The 23,298-nt window shown below is 31.1% G+C and overlaps 1 protein-coding gene across 33 annotated transcripts in view; it reads left to right on the plus strand.

Moving 5' to 3' along the window:
* Positions 1–23,298, plus strand: part of RIMS2 (regulating synaptic membrane exocytosis 2) — a gene marked incomplete at both ends in the record, with an annotated part of 602,684 nt that overhangs the window by 356,654 nt on the left and 222,732 nt on the right. The window contains one exon of one of the 33 annotated variants that reach the window (XM_081266168.1): positions 9,306–9,332. The exons of the other annotated variants lie outside the window; for them this stretch is intronic. Coding sequence (XP_081122294.1) covers positions 9,306–9,332 — 27 coding nt within the window. The remainder of the gene's footprint in view (positions 1–9,305; positions 9,333–23,298) is intronic. 33 annotated transcript variants of the gene reach the window in all.

The following is a 23,298-nucleotide window of genomic DNA, read 5'->3' on the forward strand; positions in this document are numbered from 1 at the left end:
TCCCCCCTCCCCTTCCCTCTCATTTTCCCTCTCTACCCCATCTGCTGCTGTTTAATTCTCTCCCTTGTTTTTTTTCCCCTTTCCCCTCACAAACTCTTATATGTAATTTTGTGTAACAATGAGGGTCTCCTTCCATTTCCATACATTTTCCCTTCTCTCTCCCTAGCTCCCACCCCACTCGTCTCTGTTTAATGTTAATCTTTTCCTCATGCTCTTCTTCCCTTTTCTGATCTTAGTTGCTCTCTTTATATCAAAGAAGACATTTGGCGTTTGTTTTTTAAGGATGGGCTAGCTTCACTTAGCATTATCTGCTCTAATGCCATCCATTTCCCTGCAAAAACCATGATTTTGTCATTTTTTAGTGCTGCGTAATACTCCATTGTGTATAAATGCCACAGTTTTTTAATCCATTCATCTATTGAAGGGCATCTAGGTTGATTCCAAAGTCTAGCTATTGTGAATTGTGCTGCTATGATCATTGATGTGTTAGTATCCCTATAGTATGCTCTTTTAAGGTCCTCAGGGAATAGACGGAGAAGGGCGATAGCTGGGTCAAATGGTGGTTCCATTCCCAGCTTTCCTAGGAATCTCCAAACTGCTTTCCAAATTGGCCGCACCAATTTTCAGTCCCCCCAGCAATGTACAAGTGTACCCTTTTCTCCACATCCTCGCCAGCACTTGTTGTTGTTTGACTTCATAGTGGCTGCCAGTCTTACTGGAGTGAGATGGTATCTTAGGGTGGTTTTGATTTGCATTTCTCTGACTGCTAGAGATGGTGAGCATTTTTTCATATACTTATTGATTGATTGTATGTCCTCCTCTGAGAAGTGTCTGTTCAGGTCCTTAGCCCATTTGTTGATAGGGTTGTTTGTTATCTTATTGTTTAATTTTTTGAGTTCTTTGTATATTCTGGATATTAGGGCTCTATCTGAAGTGTGAGGAGTAAAAATTTGTTCCCAGGATGTAGGTTCCCTGTTTACCTCTCTTATTGTTTCTCTTGCTGAGAAAAAACTTTTTAGTTTAAGTAAGTCCCACTTGTTTATTCTTGTATATAACTCTTGGGCTAAGGGCATCCTATTAAGGAATTTGGAGCCCAACCCCACAATATGTAGATCGGAGCCAACTTTTTCTTCTATCAGGTGCAGAGTCTCTGATTTGATATCTAGCTCCTTGATCCATTTTGAATTAACTTTTGTGCATGGCGAGAGAAAGGGGTTCAGCTTCATTTTGTTGCATATGGATTTCCAGTTTTCCCAGCACCATTTGTTAAAGATGCTATCCTTTCTCCATTGCATGCTTTTAGCGCCTTTATCAAATATAAGAAAGTTGTAATTTTGTGGATTGGTCTCTGTGCCCTCTATTCTGTACCATTGGTCCACCTGCCTGTTTTGGTACCAGTACCATGCTGTTTTTGTTACTATTTCTCTGTAATATAGTTTGAAATCTGGTATCATTATACCGCCTGATTCACACTTCCTGCTTAGAATTGCTTTTGCTATTCTGGGTCTTTTGTTTTTCCATATGAATTTCATGATAGCTTTATCTATTTCTACAAGAAATGCCGTTGGGATTTTGATTGGCATTGCATTGAACCTGTAGAGAACTTTGGGTAATATTGCCATTTTGATGATGTTGGTTCTGCCTATCCATGAACAGGGTACATTTTTCCATCATCTAAGATCTTCTTCTCTCTCTCTCTTTAGGGTTCTGTAGTTTTCATTGTATAAATCTTTCACCTCTTTTGTTGGGTTGATTCCCAAGTATTTTATTTTTTTTGAGGATATTGTGAATGGGGTAGTTTTCCTCATTTCCATTTCAGAAGTTTTGTTGCTGATATACAGGAATGCCTTTGATTTATGTGTGTTGATTTTATATCCTGCCACTTTGCTGAATTCATTTATTAGTTCTAGTAGTTTCTTTGTAGACCCTTTTGGGTCTTCTAGGTATAGGATCATATCGTCCGCAAATAGTGATATTTTAAGTTCTTCTTTTCCTATTTTTATGCCTCTAATTTCTTTTGTCTGTCTAATTGCTCTGGCTAGTATTTCAAGGACTAAATTAAATAGAAGTGGTGAGAGAGGGCATCCCTGTCTTGTTCCAGATTTTAGCGGGAATGCCTTCAGTTTTTCTCCATTTAGAATGATGCTAGCCTGAGGCTTAGCATATATAGCTTTTACAATGTTGAGGTAAGTTCCTGTTATCCCCAGTTTTTCTAGTGTTTTGAACATAAAAGGATGCTGTACTTTGTCAAATGCTTTTTCTGCATCTATCGAGACAATCATATGGTTCTTATCTTTAAGTCTATTGATGTGGTGACTAATATTTATTGATTTCCGTATATTGAACCAACCTTGCATCCCAGGGATGAATCCTACTTGATCATGGTGCACAATTTTTTTGATATGCTTTTGTATTCTATTCACCAGGATTTTATTGAGGATTTTTGCATCTATGTTCATTAGAGATATTGGTCTGTAGTTTTCTTTCTTTGAAGTGTCTTTGTCTGGTTTTGGGATCAGGGTGATGTTGGCCTCATAGAATGAATTTGGAAGAGCTCCTTCTTTTTCTATTTCTTGAAATAGCTTGAAAAGTATTGGTATTAATTCTTCTTTGAAGGTTTTGTAAAACTCCGCTGTATACCCATCTGGTCCAGGGCTTTTCTTGGTTGGTAGTCTTTTCATGGCTTCTTCTATTTCTTCCTTTGTTATTGGTCTGTTTAAATTATGTGTGTCTTCCTGACTCAATCTGGGCAGCTCATATGACTTAAGAAATTTATCGATGTCTTCAATGTCTTCTATTTTATTAGAATATAGAGTTTCAAAATACTTTCTAATTATCTTCTGTATTTCTCTAGTGTCTGTTGTGATATTGCCTTTTTCATCCCGTACGTTAGTAATTTGGGTTTTCTCTCTTCTTCTCTTCGTTAGCATGGCTAAGGGTCTGTCGATCTTATTTATTCTTTCAAAGAACCAACTTTTAGTTTTATCAATTTTTTCAATGGTTTTTTTTTGTTTCAATTTCGTTGATTTCCGCTCTGATTTTAATATCTTTTGGATGTTTATTTGTATCTTGTTTTCCATAATATTAATAAGTTGTTTCTTTTCCTCCCCCCCTCATAATTCTGCCTTACTAATCATCTATCAATTTTATTGTCTTTTTAAGCATTCAACTTTTTGTTTCATTAACTTTCTAGTTGTATGTTTTTCCTTCTATCAATGTGTCTTTTCATTGTTTCTCTCTACTTTCTTCAATATTAATTTGTTTACTTTTTGCATTTCTTTAGAAGGAAATTTAGATAATTTTTAATCTGGTGTTTTTGTTAACTTGTGGGATATATCAGAGTTCATTATTAAATTTCTATTCTCTGATAGATACCTAGAATTATTCTACTTCTGAATGGACTCTGAACAATTAAGAAATTTTAGAATAGCTATTTTTTCTTTATATAATAATATGATCAATTTTGGTAAATGTTCTTTAAATAATATTTATTTTGACATAATTTTTACATACATATTCTTGTATGTCAAGTAAGTCAACTTTATTAATTTCATTCTTCAAATTTTCCACTTTTGCTAACTTTTGTCTGATTATTTCATCAGTTGTTGAGAGATGTATGTTGAAATTTTCCTCTGGATTTTGGAATATTTTAGTTTCTTTTAGCTTTATCACTCTTTGCTGTATGTACTTTGAAGTTATTAGGTGCATATAAATCTAGAACTGTTATATTTTTCCTAGCAGACTGATAATTATCATTAAAGAATATTTCTCTATATCTAGGAATATTTTTTGCCTTAAGGCCTTCTTTGGTTTATGTTGCTATTTATATGGTTGCTTTTATTTTCATTATTTTTGCATGGTATAACATTTGTAATTTTTTTGATTTCCACCGAGTCCTTATATTTAAGTCTTCTGGCCAGGCATGGTGGTGCATGCCTGCAATCCTAGTGACTTGGTAGGTTGAGGCAGGAGAGTTTGTAGTTTGAAGCCAGTCTGAGCAAGTGAGAGAGATCCTATGCAACTTAGTAAGATCCTGTCTCAATGTAAAAATATAAAAAGGACTGGGAATGTAGCTCAGTGGGAAATGCTGCTGAGTTTAATTCCCAGTACTCTATCCCACCCCACCCCCCAAGCCCATTGCAAAAAAAAAAAAGGTCTTCTCAAAGTGTTGTAAAGTTGGTTTCCTTTCCTCCTTCCTTCCTTTCTTTTTATGGTGTTGAGGATTTAACCTAGGGCTTCATGGATGCTAACCAATTACTTTACCACTGAGCTGTGCCTGCAGCCCCTAAAGGTTTTTTTTTTTTTTTAATCCTACAAGACTTACTGTTAATTCATGTGTCTACATTTAATGCAGTTCTTATAAGTTTGCCTTAATATGTTGCATAGTATTATTTGTTTTTAACTTATGTTTTTTTCCTCCTTCCATGATTTCTTTTGACATCCCCATTGTTTCAATTACAACAACTAATATTTAAATTTTATGTTTATGGTGATTGATTTTGTAATTGATATATTATACTTTGGTAGCAGACATACTCCTGTTTACAAACTTGAATGTAAAATGCACTTTATTTTTGTTTTGCACTTTTTTTTTTCAATAATTATATTTAATGTGATTCTGAGGTATCTTTGTCTTCAGGTTAACAAATATCTGTCATTATTCCTTTTCTTTACTTACTCTCACTTCTCAATAGAAAGAATTGGAAACCAATAAAAAGGAAAAATCAAAAAAGGTCCACTAATTTTAAATCCTTATTGATCCTCACTGACAAGTCCCAGTATACAGTGGTTACTGCAACCTGCATGACCATTAATTCAGAAAACTGGCCGAGGGATGGGTGATTGGGGGATTAGAAAAGACCAACAGACACACATAGTGAGAAAGCTGAGACCAGGTGGAACATTTCACCCTGATGGCGATATAATGACCCAGAGCTAGCTCAGCATGTTTATTATGTAAGTTTTAACATCAAAAGTGTTTTCTGTGAGAAAGTTTCTTCAAAGCACATAGGACTAAGATCGAAGACCAGCGGCCCAATTATAATTATTAGCTTGCCCTCATAATTGTCTACTACTGGCAGCTTGTATCTGAACTTAGGTTAAGACTGATAGCTCTGTGGTAGACACAGAACCTCCTTTTGAGAAGGGTATTATCATAACAACTGGGCTGTCTCAACTGTTGCCTTGTACCAAGAGTTCCCAGCACAGGTGTGCTCCTCTCACAGAACAGTTAAAGGCCATAATTCAATTTACTGCTCCTGAGGAACGGTTACTTAAAATCAAGTCAAGGAATAGGACTTTCTGCGAAATCTGACTGCTTCAGTATTAATATCCAGAATGTCTAGCCACATCAATGAGCTGCTGCTCTGGTACTGCAATCTGAATCTTAACCATTGCTTGTCTCTGGTTGGAAAGTTTCTCAATATGGAATTCATTTTAATTCCAGGATTCTCTGACCATTGTCTCCTTGCTAATGCTGGGAAAATTTTGAACTTTAACAGTGCTGCCTTCTTTATATCCCTCTAGAATAATCTCATTCTCTCCTCTTTCCTCTCAAACATAATCTCATTCTCCCCTCATATAATCTGCTTAATAAATTTGGAGTTTGGAGAGTAAAGTAACTGAAACATGGACTCCTTAATTCAAAGAAGCACAAAGCTCATTATACCCTTTAAAATGTTGGAGGGGAAAGTACGAGGATAATAAAACATAAATATACCTCAGTGCATGATCATGGCATGCTTGTTTTTTGACTTTTATAAGTTTTATATATTGTAGGAAGGAGAGATATAAAAGTTAAAAGTTTGGAATGCTGAAGTAATTTAGAAATGGAAGCTGTGATGAGCATTTAAACTGGACTTCAAATAGTAGAAATGCACTACATTGTGATGAGAAAAGTAGTAAATTTGTGAGAATACAAATAATTTTAATTAGTATGGTGAGATTTATTGCAGAACATTGAGTGTCAAGGATTAGGAGATTTACCATCTTAAAATAAATCTGAGAGAAGAGATATGAAAGAAATTGTACAGTAACATCTTATTTATTATCTCTTTTAGATGTGCTGCAATCTGAAAAAAAATGTGCTTTGTGGGGTAGAGGGGTTCCTTTATTTACTGTATTAAAAACTACCTACCTTGTTTATTAGAATTAGAGAACAATTAAATACAGTAAATGTTAGTTAAGGCAGCGATCTGCAATGGAAAAATTTAGGGGGTTGGGGGTAGCTTTGTTCTCTTTGTCTGCTTGCTTTTAGATTGTAGGTTTTCAGCAGAATATGAAGGTAATAGTCTCTAACTAGGGAGTATCACTATATATATCTTTATATATATAGTTACTACCACCTCTCATCAAAATTCCTTTTCAACACTTTTCAGCATCACAACTTGAATATAGATTATATATAGTTTATGTATATAATTTAGAATATCTGCTACACCCATACACATGTATCTAGTTTATATTTTTAGTTTTTATTATTAAAATTTCTGCAAGAAAAATAACTTCAATAACTTGAATCGTTCTGACATCTGATATTTTATTCTCATTTTTGTAGTTGTGAATTTTAAATAATGAGCAAAAGTTTTAATTGTATAAAGATGATGGAATTATATTCTTGACAGAAAACACCCATATGCACCCTCTTTTATAAATGACAAAGTAGGTAATTTCCAGTATTTTCAGGGAAAGAGCTATAGTTTTAAAAGGTGAGCATCTTTTATTCTTTTATTATGTATTGATTTAGTGTTGATATCTATGATTTTGAGAAATAATATAATATTTTGACTTCTGATATCAAAGTAATTAAAATGATCTAAATTACTGACAGTGAAAACATGAACTGTTGAAACTATATCATGTTATATTAACATGTTTGAGTATGTGGGCAAATTAATATGACTGCAAATGTCATCATCCTAAATATTTTAGGAAAATGACATTTAACATGATACGAAGGTGTCTACAAACAACTGAAATCCTAAAGATTTTTTTTCGAGAAAGCATTGTTTCCGCATATAAAATACTATTTTAATAGACAATACTGTAGATTTGTAATTATGTTCAGTGTGTTGGGAAATTACTTAATTATATAACAATTTATTGTTATGATTTAAAATTATGTACACTGTAGCCATCAAACCCATTATTTATTTATTTATTCTAATTTGTTATACATGACAGCAGAATGCATTTCAACTCATAGTACACATACAGACCATAATTTTTCTCATCTCTGGTTGTACACAAAGTCGAGTCACACCATTTGTGCCTGCTCAATCTATTTTTAAATAGACTTTTATTTATTAACTATTAATACAGTTCTATGGCATTTTTATCTACTATTTTTGGCTACACACTTTGTGATCACCTCTTTATATTTCAGTTTGGTTGTATCAACTGCTTACATGTGCATAGTATTGGTTGTACAAATTGTTTTTCCTTATATGATTTCATACTCTCTTTTGCTTATTTAGGAAGATTATTATAACTTTATTATTTCTCATTACTTTTTGGTCATTGAGATTCTTCATCATTATGAGGAGTTTTTTTAAATATAAATGGGTTTTGACACTTTCAAATATCATTAGTCTTTTGTATTTCTGCCTATGTTTGTATCCTCTACATCCCTTTATAGTGTAGTTTCAGTATAGTTAATACTTCTTATTCACTGGTATACTACAGCCAGAGCCAGTTATATAACTTGTGTTCTCTTCTTTTCAGTGACAACATTTTGGTAGCTTTAAGATCATATTGGAATATCTGTGCTATGGAAAGTGGCCAATACCTCTAAAGTGAAATTTTTACTTTTTTTTAAAAAGAAGTGATTGTTATATCTTTACCAATATATCACCACTTTACATACTACAATTAACTTTAGAATTAACACAACTTAAATGTTTTACATTTAAGTGTTAAAGGGACAGAGAAACAGAAATGAGTATATAATCAAGTTCTTTATGAAAGCAACAGAAGAATACTCAAAGAAAATATTAATAGATATTAAAAATATGTAGATGAATATATTAAATATATTTTAAATATAAATTTAAGTTTGATATTTGGCAGAGTGATAGGAAGTATTGGTCAAACCTGATGATTTTTGCTTTGTTGTCATTTAGGTTGCTTAATCCTAATTTCATCTAATCTGTTTAATTAATCCTTAGTTAATAAAAACATGTCCTAGTTAAATGGTAGAGTAGTTATAAAACTGCTCACATCTACTATATTTTTTCTGTCCTATTTTCTGTAACTTTATACTTCTGTCTTTAAGAAATGTCATTTATACTTACAGCCTATGTTATTCCCATTATACTTTCAATAGTATGTCCAGAGTAAAGTTCTTTCTTTTCTTTAAAATACTGTGTAATTCAGCTTCTATGTAGGTTACTGTTCGAACAGATCACTGTTGTGAAATTATGCCAAAATTACTTCTTCTCCATTTGTTAAACAAGGATCAAAATCATATGTTTAATTTAAAAACTTTTAATTGAACATTAAAAAATTGCTTCTTTAATAACTTGTGAATATATATTTTTTATTCTTTTGTGATTATCATTTTACTAACAACTTAAATATGTCAGGATAAACCTTTGCATTTTTCAGGTATTATGGCATCTTTTACCTACTTTGTTGTTTTTATGACATACTAGTTTATAAGCTCCTTAAATTTCTAATATGTATTCAGATGACAATTTATTCATCATTCAATATGAAAACAATTTATTAATACTTTGCTGCCTTTATAAATTTTGTTCTTTATATATAGTTAAAAACAAGTTGTATCCTCTGAACTTGTGATAAAAGACTAAAATACCCTTTCCCCTATAAATTTTGAAAGTTGTCTTTCCCTAAAGGAAATTCAATTTTTAAACAGAAATCAGGAATTCCAAAATGAACAGTATTTTTTTTCATGCTAAATTTCTAACAATTATTTCTTGGATTTCAGATTATATAAATAATCATGAGTTATAACATAGAACTCATAATCATTAATATGAGTAGGGCAGTTTATTATTAATTTTTGATTTTTTTGTACCTTGACTTACTAATTTCTATCTTTTAGCCTGTAATTCTTTGAATTTGGTCAAGCTTTCTAATAACATAATTTATAATTTGATTTTTTTCTGATTCAGATCTCTGTCGTATTTTCATTTTATTTTGTTCAGAATTTTTTTTTATATTTTGAACATAAGAATGGTAATCCATGTAGTCTGTACTATAAAGTAGAAATTAGATTTAAACAACCCTATACATGTAAAGGTTTTAAAATGTACTTTTGACATTACCTTACCATTTTTTTTCAGGTAAAGCCTTATGTTCATATAATTCAGGTAAATTTTTAGCATGTCCAGTGTTTAATGCATGTATCCATATGCAGAGTTTAATTGGTTTTGTTGTTTTATTCTTTGTTTGGCCACTGTGTTCCTAACCAGTGTGTTAATTTCCTAACCAGTGTGTCAGTAACTTCCTTTTTCTGTTGTAGAAATTTTCCAGTATCTTCATGTTTACCCTTTTCTTATTTTGATATTAAAGACCATTTATTGAAATATGGTTATTAATTTCACTGTGTTTAATTTGTCTCCTTTAATATAGTATCATTTGTCATTTAAGTACATTTTAGTATATACTGTTTCAAAAATTTATATAAGTGATTAGAATTTATAATTTTTTTTACTTCTGGGGCACTGGTGTTACAAATGTTAACATTGAATTAAAGCCATTAAAACTACCATGGTGGCTGTAGTTTCCATTATTTTAGCAATTTTGCCTTTTATTCCAAGAAAAACTGAATAACCTTAGTGTTATTACAATAATGTATCATGAAATTTTTTACACATTTATAGAGCATATGCCAGTATATTATATATTGATTATAAAATTTTTAACTAATCAGTGGACTTTCCTTGGTTTTGATAATTTTAAATATGTTTGTTACGGTAAACATTAAAATATTTAATTTTAACTTCTATATTTTAAAAAGATGATCTTCTTCAAAAGATTAGGAAGTAATTATAAGAAGCTGTAGGAGTGGAATACTAAAGTTTCAAATCTATGAAAGAACCCTATTATTTACAGTAAGGTGGATCTATCTTGTGTTAACAATAGCAAAAATGTACATAATACTTGAAATATCTCTTTGAAAAACCCTGAACATCAAACAATTAAGGATAGTAATTGCTAAGAAAGGGGAAAGAAATAAGTTAAATCCTAAAATTGTCCTAACCTGCCACTTTAATAGGTATAGACATTACTACTAAAATGTGGTATACACATTCTTGGTGACAGTACACAGGGAGAGAACTCTAATGAATCCCGTGTACTTCATAAGCTAAATAGATGGACCTACAATTCACAAAACAGAGTATTGGAGAAGAGAGCACTGTAAAGAAAGAACACCAGAAATCTTCAGAGGAACCACCTCAATAAGTCAGCTGAGTATTGATTGGCACATAAATGTGAGGGATTTACCTAATGCTAGGGAAAGAAACACCCAAAAGAATTAGAAGTAATAGTGCCTATGAAGAGTGCCTGTTGAGTACATTCAAGTTTCTGCCTTCACTAGTAGGGAATAATCAGCTCTAGAATTAATAGAATAATTTTTACAAAGAATTAAAACAATAAATTAAAAGGATCAGTATATTTCTAGGTAAAACACCTACATGCAGATGAAAGCTAAAAAAAAAATTTACAGAAATACAAAAGCATCCACAACATTCACAATGTGAGGTTCACAATGACCAGCATCTGGTTGTTGTTTTTTTAAAGATGGGGGAGTCATCAGAACTAAAGAAGAAGTGGCATAGATATTACAGGTAGTAGATAAGGATACTAAGTAGTTCCTAGAAATGTATTCCAATTTTTAAAATGTTAATTAGACATGTGGAAAATGTAAACGGACCCAAATCAAACATCTAGAAATGAGAACTATGATGTTTGAAATAAAATATACTTATTAGGATTAATAACAATAAACAGTTTAAAAACAAAAAAATTAATGAACTTGAAGATACAGCAATAAAAACAATTCAAAATGACGTGTAAATTTAAAAAGAGAATATAAAAAATTATAGAACATCTATGAGCTATGGAAAACTTGATGCTGCCAAATGTAAAGATAATTTAATTCTCTGTGAGAAATAAGGGAGGAGATAAAAAGATGATTGAAAAATTTCAAATTTGATGAAAAACATAAACCCATATAGCTAGGAAGCTCAGTGAATTCCAAGCATAAGAAACCTTAATAGGACCAGAGAAGGCACATCAGAATTAAATGCCTTAAAAGAAATGGTAAAAAGAAAATTTTATAAGGATTCAGAGTGAAAAAAACAAAACAACTCAGTACATAACTGAGGATCAAAATTAAGGATGATTGCAATTTTTTTTTCATTTTAGTGCAAGAACTCAAAGAAGAAGATAAAATCAATCTAGTATTCTATACCATTTCAAAGCACAGTCTAAATAAAGACTTTGTTTCAGACTTAGGAGTCCTCAATGAACTCATCCAGGAAAGAGGTACTATAACAAGTGTTAAAACAAGTCCTTCAGATAGAATATTGAGACCAGATGGAAATATAGAATACATAGTTGTGCACAGGAATGAGTAAACAGAAATGGTAACTGCATTGATAAATATGTAAGATTTGTATAAACCAATTGTTTAATCAAAACTAATGGCAATGTAGGCCAGGTGGAGTGGGACACACCTGTAATACCAGCAATTCCTGAGGCTGAGACAGGAGAATTGCTCCTTCAAAGCCAGCCTCAGCAGATTAGCCAGGCAATTAGCAACTCAGCTAGACCTTGTCTCTAAAATATCAAAGGACTGGGGACTGGCTCAGTGGTTAAGCACCTTTGGGTTCAATGCCCAGTCCTAAAAACAAAACAAACAAACAAACAAACAAACAAAAAACACCAAAAACATAAAAAACAACAACAACAAAAAACCCAAACTAATGGCAATGTAGTATAACATTTGCAACTTATATAAAAGTAAAGTATATGACAATAATAATGAAAGGTTGAGAAAAATGAAAGTGTGGGATTATATTGTTTTTAAATTATAGCATGTGTAATATGATGTCATTTGAAAGGAGTTGAAATCAGTTAAAGATGTATAAACTCTAAAACAACAAAACAAAATATTATAATTTATTAGACAATAGAAAAGATAAATGGAACTTAAAAAAAAAACAACCTTAAGACAGAAAAATAGTAAAAGCGAGCCCAAAACAGATGGGATAAATAGCAAGTTGATATAAACTAACCAAGTCAATGACCAGATTAAATAGTCAGAATATCCCAATTAAAAGACAGAGATTGTCATTTGAGTTTCCAAGGCACTAGTGAGAATCCAAATATACAAGCATCAGTCTAAAAGAAAATATTTGAAAATTGTGTGACAAAAGACTGACATTCAGAATATTTAATGGACCCTTAGAACTGAAAAACAAGTGATAAATAATGCAATTAAAAGTGGGCAAAAATTTGATAGCCATTTTTAAAGAAGAAAATATACCAATATCAAATACAGACATGAAAATGTGGTCAGTAACAAAAGTTGTTAGTGAAATGCAAATAATTATCACAATGATATATTGCTTCACATGCACTCTAGAATAAATGTGATAAAGACAGTGACAAATATGGGCAAAAATGTGGAGAGATTGACACCTTCATATATTTGCTTATTGAAATGTGAAATGCTATAGCCACTTTGCAAGGTAGTTTGGTAGTTTGTTAAAAAAAAATTAAAAGTAAATTTTACCGCATAACCCAACAATTCACTTCTAGAAATATACTCAAGAGAAATGAAAATAAATATTCACTTAAAAACTTGGACATGAATATTTGTAGCAGCATTTATAATGATCAAAAAGTGGGAATAATCTAAATATTCATCACCTGGTGCATAGATAAATAAAATGTGGTATAGACATACAACAGATTATTATACATAACAAGGAAGAAAGTACTTGTATGTGATATAATGTTGGAGCTTAAAAATTCTATACTTCATGAAATATGCCAGATGCACAATCTAAATGTTGTATGTTTACATTTATACAACATATAGAGAAATAACAAATCTATAGAGTCAGAGATTAAATTAGTAGTTGTCTGACTGGGGTGGGCAGGGGGAGTGACTGAAAAGGGCTATGAGGAATTTATTTGGAGTGATGGAAATGTTTAAAAATTGGATTCTGGTGAGATTTATACAACTGTTTAAGTTTACTGAAAATTCCTGAATTGTGCAATTAAATTAAACTTATGTGAGTTATACCTCAATTTTAGAAATACAGTGATAAAACTAGAGAACAATTAGACACATCTCAATTACATTCAGATATTTTGATACTTCAGTTCACAGAACCAATAGAAAAATCAGTAATACTATAGAAGCCTTGGATAACATTACTGACCAACTTAACCTGATTGTCACTTATTACTCCCTAGAACAACAATCTGATGACACTTATTGCTCCCTAGAACAACAGCAGAATACACATTCTTTTCATGTTCATACATACATTTACTAAGACCTTATTTTGGCCCAAACCAGTCTCAATAAATTTAAAAATATTCAAAGTATGTATCCTAACCATAATAGAATTAGATTAGAAGTCAGTAACAGAAAATTTCTAGAACATCTTTGAGGATTCAACAAAAAAATTACACGTCTAAATAACCAGATATCAAAGAAAAAGTCAAATGGAAATTAAAATTATTTTGAACTGAAAACATATCTTATCAAAATAAATGGGAAGCAACAAAAGCAGAACACATGGGGAAATTTGTAGCACTAAAAATGTCTCAAATTAATAATTTTTTTCTAACAAACAAGAAAAGTATAGTAACTTGGGCCCAAATTAAGTAAAAGAAAGGGAATAATAAAAGAAAAGAATTCAGTGGAATAACAACAATAAAAAAAGAAACATTTGAATAAAGCTATTGATTGGCACTATGAGAAGATCAATATGGATCTTATGGAAGGAAAGGAAGAGAGCAATAACATTGATTAAAAAAATTTTATAGTCAGAATAAGAGAGAACGGGGGGGGGGGAGAGAAAAATTACCAATATCAGAAAAATGCTAATATTAATACAGAATCTACAAGTATTAAAGGGACTGCAAGGAAAAATTATTTAAAAGTTTATGGTACTACATTTGACAACTTAGATGAAATAGAAAATTTACTTGTAGTACAGAAGCTTGAAATTCATTAAAAAAGAAAGATATAACTTAAATACCCCTGTATCTATTAAAGAAATTGAATTTGTACCTGAGACCTTTCCACAAAGAAAAGTCTAGGCCCATATGACTTGACTGGTTATGTTTACCAAACATTTAAGGTTCATAAAATTCTAATTCTATGCAAACTCTTGCAGAAAATTGCAAGGTTGAGAATACTTCCCAACTTTTTTTTTATCAATTAAACATTAAAACCTGTTACTAACTCCTATTAGAAGAAATTTACAAGTCATTAGAACTCATGAAATTTTTCAAAAAATTAGCATATTAAAATTTAAAAGATTAGCAAAAGAAAAAAGGAAATTAAATTCATGGTACATAAAACAGTGACTAAATTGTATGTATGACAGAAATGTAATGTTTGCCTAAAATTCAAAAATCAAGGTAATCTTAACTTCTTAAAAAGAAAAAAAACATGTAAGAAATAAAGTACCTTCAGCTTGAAAACAAACAAGTAAAATTGTCTTTATTTGTATATGTGGGATCTTCATCGAAAATACAATGAGATCTATGCAAAAATTATTATAACTGAAAAATGAATTTATAGCAGTTACTGGATGCCAGGTCAAGATACAATATCACTTAATTTCTGTGCACTGGCGATGAAAAATTGAGAACTGAAAACTACAATGCCTTTTCAAATAAAATAAAAAATATGAAATCTTTAGGGGGTAAAATTTGGCAAATCATATAAAGGTTTAAAACTGAAAACTACAAAACACTATTAACAGATGTTTTAAAAGACTGAAATAAAGGGAGAAACACACTGTTCTTGAGTCAGAAGTGTCAGTAGTATTAATTTATACCCCCTGATTTAAAAATCGCTGAAGGCTTTTAGTGTATATTGCCAAACTCATTCTAAAACTTATTTGAAAATCCAGAGTACCTAGAATTGTTTAAAATAACTCTGAAGAAAGATCAAAGTTGGAATCCTCACACTACTTAATTTCAAACTTATAAAACTGCAATGATTAAGCACAACATGTTAAAAATAAATAAATGCATCAATACAACAGATTAGAGAATATAGATATAGAGCCACATATATGTAGATAAATGATTTATTGACTTAATTGTAGACAATAAAGCTATAAAACTCCTGGGATGATACTTTAACAACTTGAGTAGGCAGATTTCTTCAATAGTAGACCTCAGCTATCATCTGCCAGATAAGAAATTAGTAAATTGGATTTCTTGAAAGTGAAAAATCTTTATTCTTTGAACGATATTGTTAACATAACAAAATGTAAGCCACAGACTGGGAGAAATATTTGCAAATCATATATATGAGAAAGAATTTATATCAAAATGCATAGAGAACTGTCAAAACTTATGACTAAAAAAATAACAATAAAAATGAACATAAGAATTGAAGGAACACTGAAAAAGATAGAGGGATGGAAAATAAGCACATAAAAAAAAAACCAGAATTAGTCTTTAGGAAAATGTAAATGAGATACTTATTGCACACATATTAGAATGACTAAAATGAATACGACCGTCCATATCAAGCATTGCAGACATGGGTAGCAACTAAGACTCTGGTCGGAATGTAGTTTGTCAGAGTCTCTTTGGAAACACTTTTGGCAACTTATTAAAACAGTAAACATACATATATCGTATAGGTCAGCCATTCCATTTCTAGCTATTTGCCAAAGAATGAAAGCACATGTTCATCTAACTCTTGCATACAAATGTTCATGTTATTTTTATTTACAATAGCCAAGCAACCTAAATTCTCAGCAATTATAAAATATTTGTATATATTTCTATGTAAAGAAATAAAAATAAATTGTGGTTAGTCATATTACTCAGCAATAGAAATTAATGAACTGTGGCTCAGTGGTAGAGTTCTCACCTAGCATGTGCAAGGCTCTGTGTTCAATCTTCAGCAACACATAAAATAAATAAAGGTATAAAAAATAATTTATTAAAAAAAGAAATGAACTACTGATAATATCACAACAAAAATGAATCTTAAAATATTGTCCTGTGTGAAAGATGACACACATAGGGTTCATACTGCACACTTATATTTATATGCATTTCTAAGAAATGGAAACCAGAGAATGAAATAGAAACTAATAAAATAGAACATGACTGAGTAGGTAAAATTTTGAAAATCCTGAAATGTTAAGAAGACATTAGGTACAAATATGTAATATGAATTTAAAAGAGGAGTTATCTTCAGATATACTACATAAAAATAAGTCCTTCAGTTCAGGTAATGGAACTCTATCTACAAATATATTTCAGTAATTTTGAAAGCATAGGTAATATGGACAAGTTCCTAGAAAATAATTTTTGTGAAAGTTGACTCAGGAATAGATGGTTGAGAATTACCATATGCAGAGATATTTTCACTATATTAAAAAAGGAGGTAAAACTAGACCCAGGCAATTTTTACAGGTGATTTGAATAACAAGTTTTCCTAAGGTAATAAAACTCTTGCTGAATATACATAAAATAGAAATATTTCCAAGCTCTTTACATAGACAACATGGCTTTCATACCAGAAGATTGCAAAGCCATTCCAAGAAAGGAAATTTATAGACCTATTTTATTCCTCAATATAGATGATCAAAGAGATTTAAAAAAAAAGCCATATAAAAGAGTAGCAAATCAAATGCAACAGTTTTATAAAAAATCTATGAATATGAAAAACTTGTTTGTTTCAATGCTTAAATTGCAAAAGTTCCATAAAATTCAACATAAGTTTACAATTATATCTCCTATCAAATTACAAATTAGAAATGAACTTCCTTAACCTTATAGAGTATCTATTAAAAACGTATAGGAAATCACATCTTAATTGGCCAATGATAAAATTATTCCTTTAAAAAAACATGAGCAAGAGAATGATTGTAGAGGAGATCTCAGTATTAGACAAATATAATCTAGAAACATTAAGGATTCAAAGGAAGAAATAAAGCTATTACTATTTTCAGATGATAAAATTGTTTACCTATAACTCCCCAAAGAATCTATAGACAAATTATCATTTACTAAGATGTCTGGATGTAATATTAATATATAAAAGTCTATTGCATTTCTCTACACTGGAAACAAAATATTTTAAAAAGACAATCTACAATAGTACTAGGAAATAATAAATATCTAGGGAAAATATCTAATAAAAATTGTATAACACTACTATAGAAAAAGTGATAGCATTTTATTAAGTAACATTAAGGAACACCTAAACAAATGAATAAATGCCACAACCACTAATAGGAAGATTCAGTATTATAGATTGTCAGTTTCCCCTATTTTAGCTATACATTCAATACAGTTTGAATCCTATTGGATATCTTTATGATAAATGATGAACTGATTCTAAATACATGGAAAACTAAAGGGACAAAAATAACCAGAAAGCAGGAGAACAGGGAGAAGAAAATTCCTTATCAGATGTTAGAATTTACTATATTTGACACAGTGTGCTACTGGCATGAAAATAAACCAATAATGGAATAAGATAAAGAGCCCTGAAGCAGACTCATTTATATATGGATCTGAGGTAATGTGTCAAATCAACAGGAGAAAAATAGATGATTTAATGAGTGAGCTGGAAAAAAATTGTTATCCATAAAGAAAAGAAAATAGATGAAATTGGGTCTGTGTCTTACATCATATATAAGAAAACAAAATCTAGGTGGATTAAGGACTTAAATATTATGTAATTTAGGTTCAGTCAGGAAGCTAATGTGCTTAGTGCTGTAGCACTATTAGAGATATGAAATAAAATTTATTATAAAGATTAATCTTTACAAAATTGTTTGAGGAGCTGGGATTTTTTTTAAGCTGGGAATTCATTCTTTGTAAAAAAAAAATTGAAAAAATCTGAGAAAAGTCACTTGCCAGAAACCACAAAGGGAAGCTAGTAAAAGTCTGTAGCAGACTGTTGTGCTTCATCTAGCCAAAATCCTTAAGTCTCTTTGGAATGGGAGGATAGGTTTGGACAGAAAAATGAGTGCAAAATGGGGAAGTCTAGAACACGTGTTTATCTCTCATTTCTTCTGGTATTGATACTTGGATAATCTACAAACTAATTTCATGTATTTTGTCATGAATCTGCCCATGTCCTTGGCCTAGGTCTGGGAGGGGTTCCAGCAGGACCAGGACCCAGAGGAACATCTAAAATCCTGAACTTTGGTTTTTTTTTTTTTAATTGGTTGTTCACAACATTACAAAGCTCTTGACATATCATATTTCATACATTAGATTGAAGTGGGTTATGAACCCCCAATTTTACCCCAAATGCAGATTGCAGAATCACGTCGGTTACACATCCACAATTTTACATAATGCCCTATTAGTAATTGTTGTATTCTGCTACCTTTCCTATCCCCTACTATCCCCCCTCCCCTCCCCTCCCATGTGGTGAACTTTGGTTTTATTAGAGTTATTTTTTTTTAAAGTAGAAATAATTGAAAAGAGAAATTGAGGAACCACAATCATAGTGACAATCTCTCAGAAATGTGAAACACAGTTTACTCAATTTAATTAAGAGGATATGTCCCCAAAATATATTCATTTCATCTACACATGAAATGTTTGTAAATATTTGCTGCTAATTTTTTAATGCATTCATAACAGTATAAATTTAAAAATCCATCTAGGGAAAAGTCTCCCACTTCTTTTTTCAAACATCTATTTCTCTTTCTGTGAATGAATCAGTCACCAATTTCTATATATTTTAGGTACTCTATGCCTACACAGACACAATCATATAGATTTTTTTTCTAGCATATGTAGGAATATATAACTACTTTGGGCATCCTATTTTTTTATTTTTAATTGCTTCCTCTTTTTAGTGGTTGCTTTTGAATTTTTGACACATTTACCTAACAAAGTAATATTAATTAACATGTCTACCTTTCTTTCCTAAACTATGTAAAAATTTTATAATCTAATTTATATCTGTATTACTACCAGAATTTTATATCTCCTCCATGTTTGTCTTTATTATAATTATTGTCATTTTATTCATTCAGAGTTTGTTGAGATTTATCTAAATTATTACCAATTTTTTGTACTTTATTCCTTTCTTTGGGGATAAATTTATTCTTCCCCCTCCTCTGTCCTTCTTTTCCTTCCTTACCACCCTTCCTCCCTTCCTCATTCCTTTGTTACTATGTTGACACAGTGTGTTACTAGCATGAGAATAAACCAATAATATTTATTTTGGGGTGCTGAAAATTGAACCCAGCGACTCATGCATATTAAGCACATGCTTTACAACTGAGTTATATTCCCTGCCCTTAATTTCTTTATTTTTGAATTACAATTTTAAAAAGTTCTTTCAGTGAAGAATTACAAGCAGGGTTTGTTTTCTGAATATATATCCTTATTTCTTCTTCATTCCTTACAGCAGTTAGCTATTTATAAAATCCTGATATCAGTTTATTTTCTCTTAGCATGCTGACAATATTATTCCAATACATATGGCTTCCAATTTTGCAGAAAAGTCTCTCCATTAATTTAAATTTTCTTTAATATGTTAGCAGCTGTTCATGCTGAATTGTGTCTTTTAAAAAAGATATGTCAAGATGAGAAGCTTTTTATTTTGAATCCATCACATTTATTGATTCTTGATTTTATTTCTTGTACTATAGGAATCTTATTAAGGAAGTCAGGGCCTAATCTGACATGATGGAGATTTGGGCCTACTTTTTCTTCTATTAGGTATAGTGTCACTGGTTTTATTCCTAGGTCTTTGATCCACTTTGAGTTGAATTTTGTGCATGATGAGAGAGAAGGATTTAATTCATTTTGTTGCACATGGGTTTCCATTCTTTCCAGCATCATTTGTTGAAAAGGCTATTTTTTCTCCAATGTATGTTTTAGGTGTTTTTGTCTAATATAACTAGTTATATGGGTTTATTTCTGTGTCCTCTATTCTGTACCATTGGTCTACAAGTCTCTTTTGGTGCTAATACCATGCTGTTTTTGTTACTATTGCTCTTTATTATAGTTTAAAGTCTGGTGTAATGATGCCCTGCTTTACTCTTCTTGCTAAGGATTGCTTCAGCTATCTGGGTCTCTTATTTTTCCAGATGAATTTAATGACTTCTTTTTCTGTTTCTATGAGGAACGCCATTGGGATTTTTATTGGAATTGCATTAAATCTGTATAGTGCTTTTGGTAGTGTGGTCATTTTAACAATATTATTTCTGCCTATCCAAGAACAATCTATTGTAAATGGGGTAGTTTTCCTTATTTCCCTTTCAGAAGATTTGTCACTGATATACCCTTTGATTTTAGGGTGTTGATTTTATATCCTGCTACTTTGCTGAATTCATTTATTAGTTCTAGAAGTTTTCTGGTGTAATATTTTGGGTCTTCTAGGTATTAGAATCATATCCTCGGCAAATAGTGATAATTTGTGTTAATTTCATATCTGTATCCCTTTAATTTCTTTCATCTGTCTAATTGCTCTGGCCAGTGTTTCAAGAACTATGTTAAATAGAAGTTGTGAAAGAGGGCATCCCTGTCTTGTTCTGGTTTTTAGAGGGAATGCTTCAGTTTTTCTCCACTTAGAATAATGTTGGCTTGCGGCTTAGCATAAGTAGATTTTAAGATGTTGAAATATGTTACTGTTATCCCTAGTTTTTTTAGTATTTTGAACATGAAGTTTCAACAAAATACAAGCTGTATTTTGTTTAATGCTTTTCTGCATCTATTGAGATGACCATATGATTCTTATCTTTAAGTCTATTGATGGAATGAATTGCATTTATAGATTTCCGTATGTTGAACCAAGCTTGTTTCCCTGGGATGAACCCCGCTTGATTGTGGTGCACTATCTTTTTGGTATGTTTTTGTATTAGATTTGCCAGAATTTTATTGAGAATTTTTGTTTATGTTCATTAGAGATATTGGTCTGAAGTTTTCTTTCTTTGATGTGTCTTTGCCTGGTTTTGGAATCAGGGTCTTACTGGCCTCATAGAGTAAGTTTGAAAGTGCTCCCTCTTTTTCTATTTCATGAAATAATTTGAGGAGTATTGGTATTAGTTCTTCATTAAAGGTCTTGTAGAACTCACCTGTGTATCCATCTGGTCTTGGGCTTTTCTTGGTTTGTAGGCTTCTGATGGCATCTTCTATGGAATACTATTCAGCATTAAAAGAGAATAAAACATGGCAATTAGGCAGGTAAATGGATGGTGTTGGAGTATATAATGGTAAGTTAAGTTAGCCAATCCCCAAAACAAAATGCTGAATGTCTTCTCTGATATAAGAATGTTGATTCATAATGGGATTGGGAGGGTAGGAGCATGGTGGATTATACTAACTCTAGGTAGAGCAAAGAGGAAGGAGGGGAATGAAGGGGGCATGGGAGTAGGAAAGATGGTAGAATGAATGGACATCATTACACTAAGCACATGTATGAAGACATGAATGGTGTGACTCTACTTTGTGTACAACCAGAGATATTAAAATTTATGTTCTGTATGCATAATATGAATTTAGTATTCTGTTTTCATACATAACAAATTAGAATAAAATTATTGAAAGGTAAAAAAAATGATTTGTCAAAGACTTATTTTCTAGTGCCTCAGTGTATAGACTTATGTGTACATTGGGTTTTTTGCAGAGGTAAACCAAGTTAGAAATGAGGTTAAATCAGGACACAGAGGCAGATGTGCACAGAGCAAAGATAATCTGAGTACTCAGAGGGAGAAGATGGTCATGCAACTGGAGTTATGCATCTACAAGTGAAGGAACATCAGTGATAGCTGGAAACACCAGAAACTAGAAAAGATAAGGAAAGATTCTCAGAGTTTCCAGAGAGAAAATGGCCTTGCTAACATGTTGATTTTGGACTTCTAACCTCCAGAACTATAAAACAATAAATTGATGTCCTTTCGAGCTACCCAGTTTTGACTCTTTGTTATAGCCGTCTTAGGACACTAACATAGCAGTGTTTTGCTGTCTGAGATGAACTTTTACGGTTTTGTATTAGGTGTGTTCTTAAGTATTGCATGATTTTGGGTAGTCTTGTAAATGATATTGCTTTTGAAATTAGTTTCCTATTTGTTCTTTGCTTTTGTCTAAGAAATATAATTAACTTTTATATTGACTGTGTGCTCTGGAACCTGATAAATTTATGTATTAGTCACCATAATTTTTAATAATTTTTTAGGAATTTTAATTTACATATTTATGATACTTTTTGTTTTATAACCTGTACAGCATTCATTTATTTTCCTTATAGTATTGACCTATCTAGAATATGCAGTACGATGTTGAAGATAAGACTTATCCTTGAAGAGAATTCTTTATGTATTCTTTCTTTAGGGGAATGTATTTAATATTTCATATCTGAATGTACTGTTAGCTGTAGATTTTTGTGAATGTCATTTATCAGTTTGAGGAAATTCCCTTCTTACCTGTCTGTGATTTTTGATGGATGTAGATAACTATTTCAAATGTTTATGTACATCTATTGAGATAATCTTCATCTTTCAAGTATTGATAACTTCAATACACATAAAATAACATTAGAGAGAAAAATTCACAAATTTATTGCTATTGGAGTCAATTCCAATATAATTCTTTCTTTATTATTGGTAAGTCATATAATAATGTAGAGAAGATGCAAAAGAATCAAAGAGCACAAATTACAAGTTTAATCTTAGAATCAAATGAAGAACTCTAAACCTAACAATAAATTCACATTCCTCTGTTAATTCATGAAACATTTATAAAAATTGTTAATAGGCTATTCCATCATTCATTTTAATAGAATTCAAAGAATTAACATAACATACATAACACAGGATATATTCTTCAACATTTTGTTATTAGGCCAATTATTTTAAAAAGAAGATAAATTTTATCCATACATTTGAAAATTTTAAACTATGAAAACTTCTATTGCAGTAAAAATTTTTTCATGCTCTATGATCTCTATAATTTTGATATATCACTCAGTTGTTGTTAACTTAGATTTACTAGAGTATAATAAATATATGATAGTCCTAGAAGGATATGCCTGGAATTGAATTTTGATCAATATATCACATATAAATGTTTGATTAATAA

This window comes from Spermophilus citellus (genome assembly GCF_964194105.1).
Source record: "Spermophilus citellus genome assembly, chromosome: 14".
In the NCBI taxonomy this organism is placed as follows: Eukaryota; Metazoa; Chordata; class Mammalia; order Rodentia; family Sciuridae; genus Spermophilus; species Spermophilus citellus.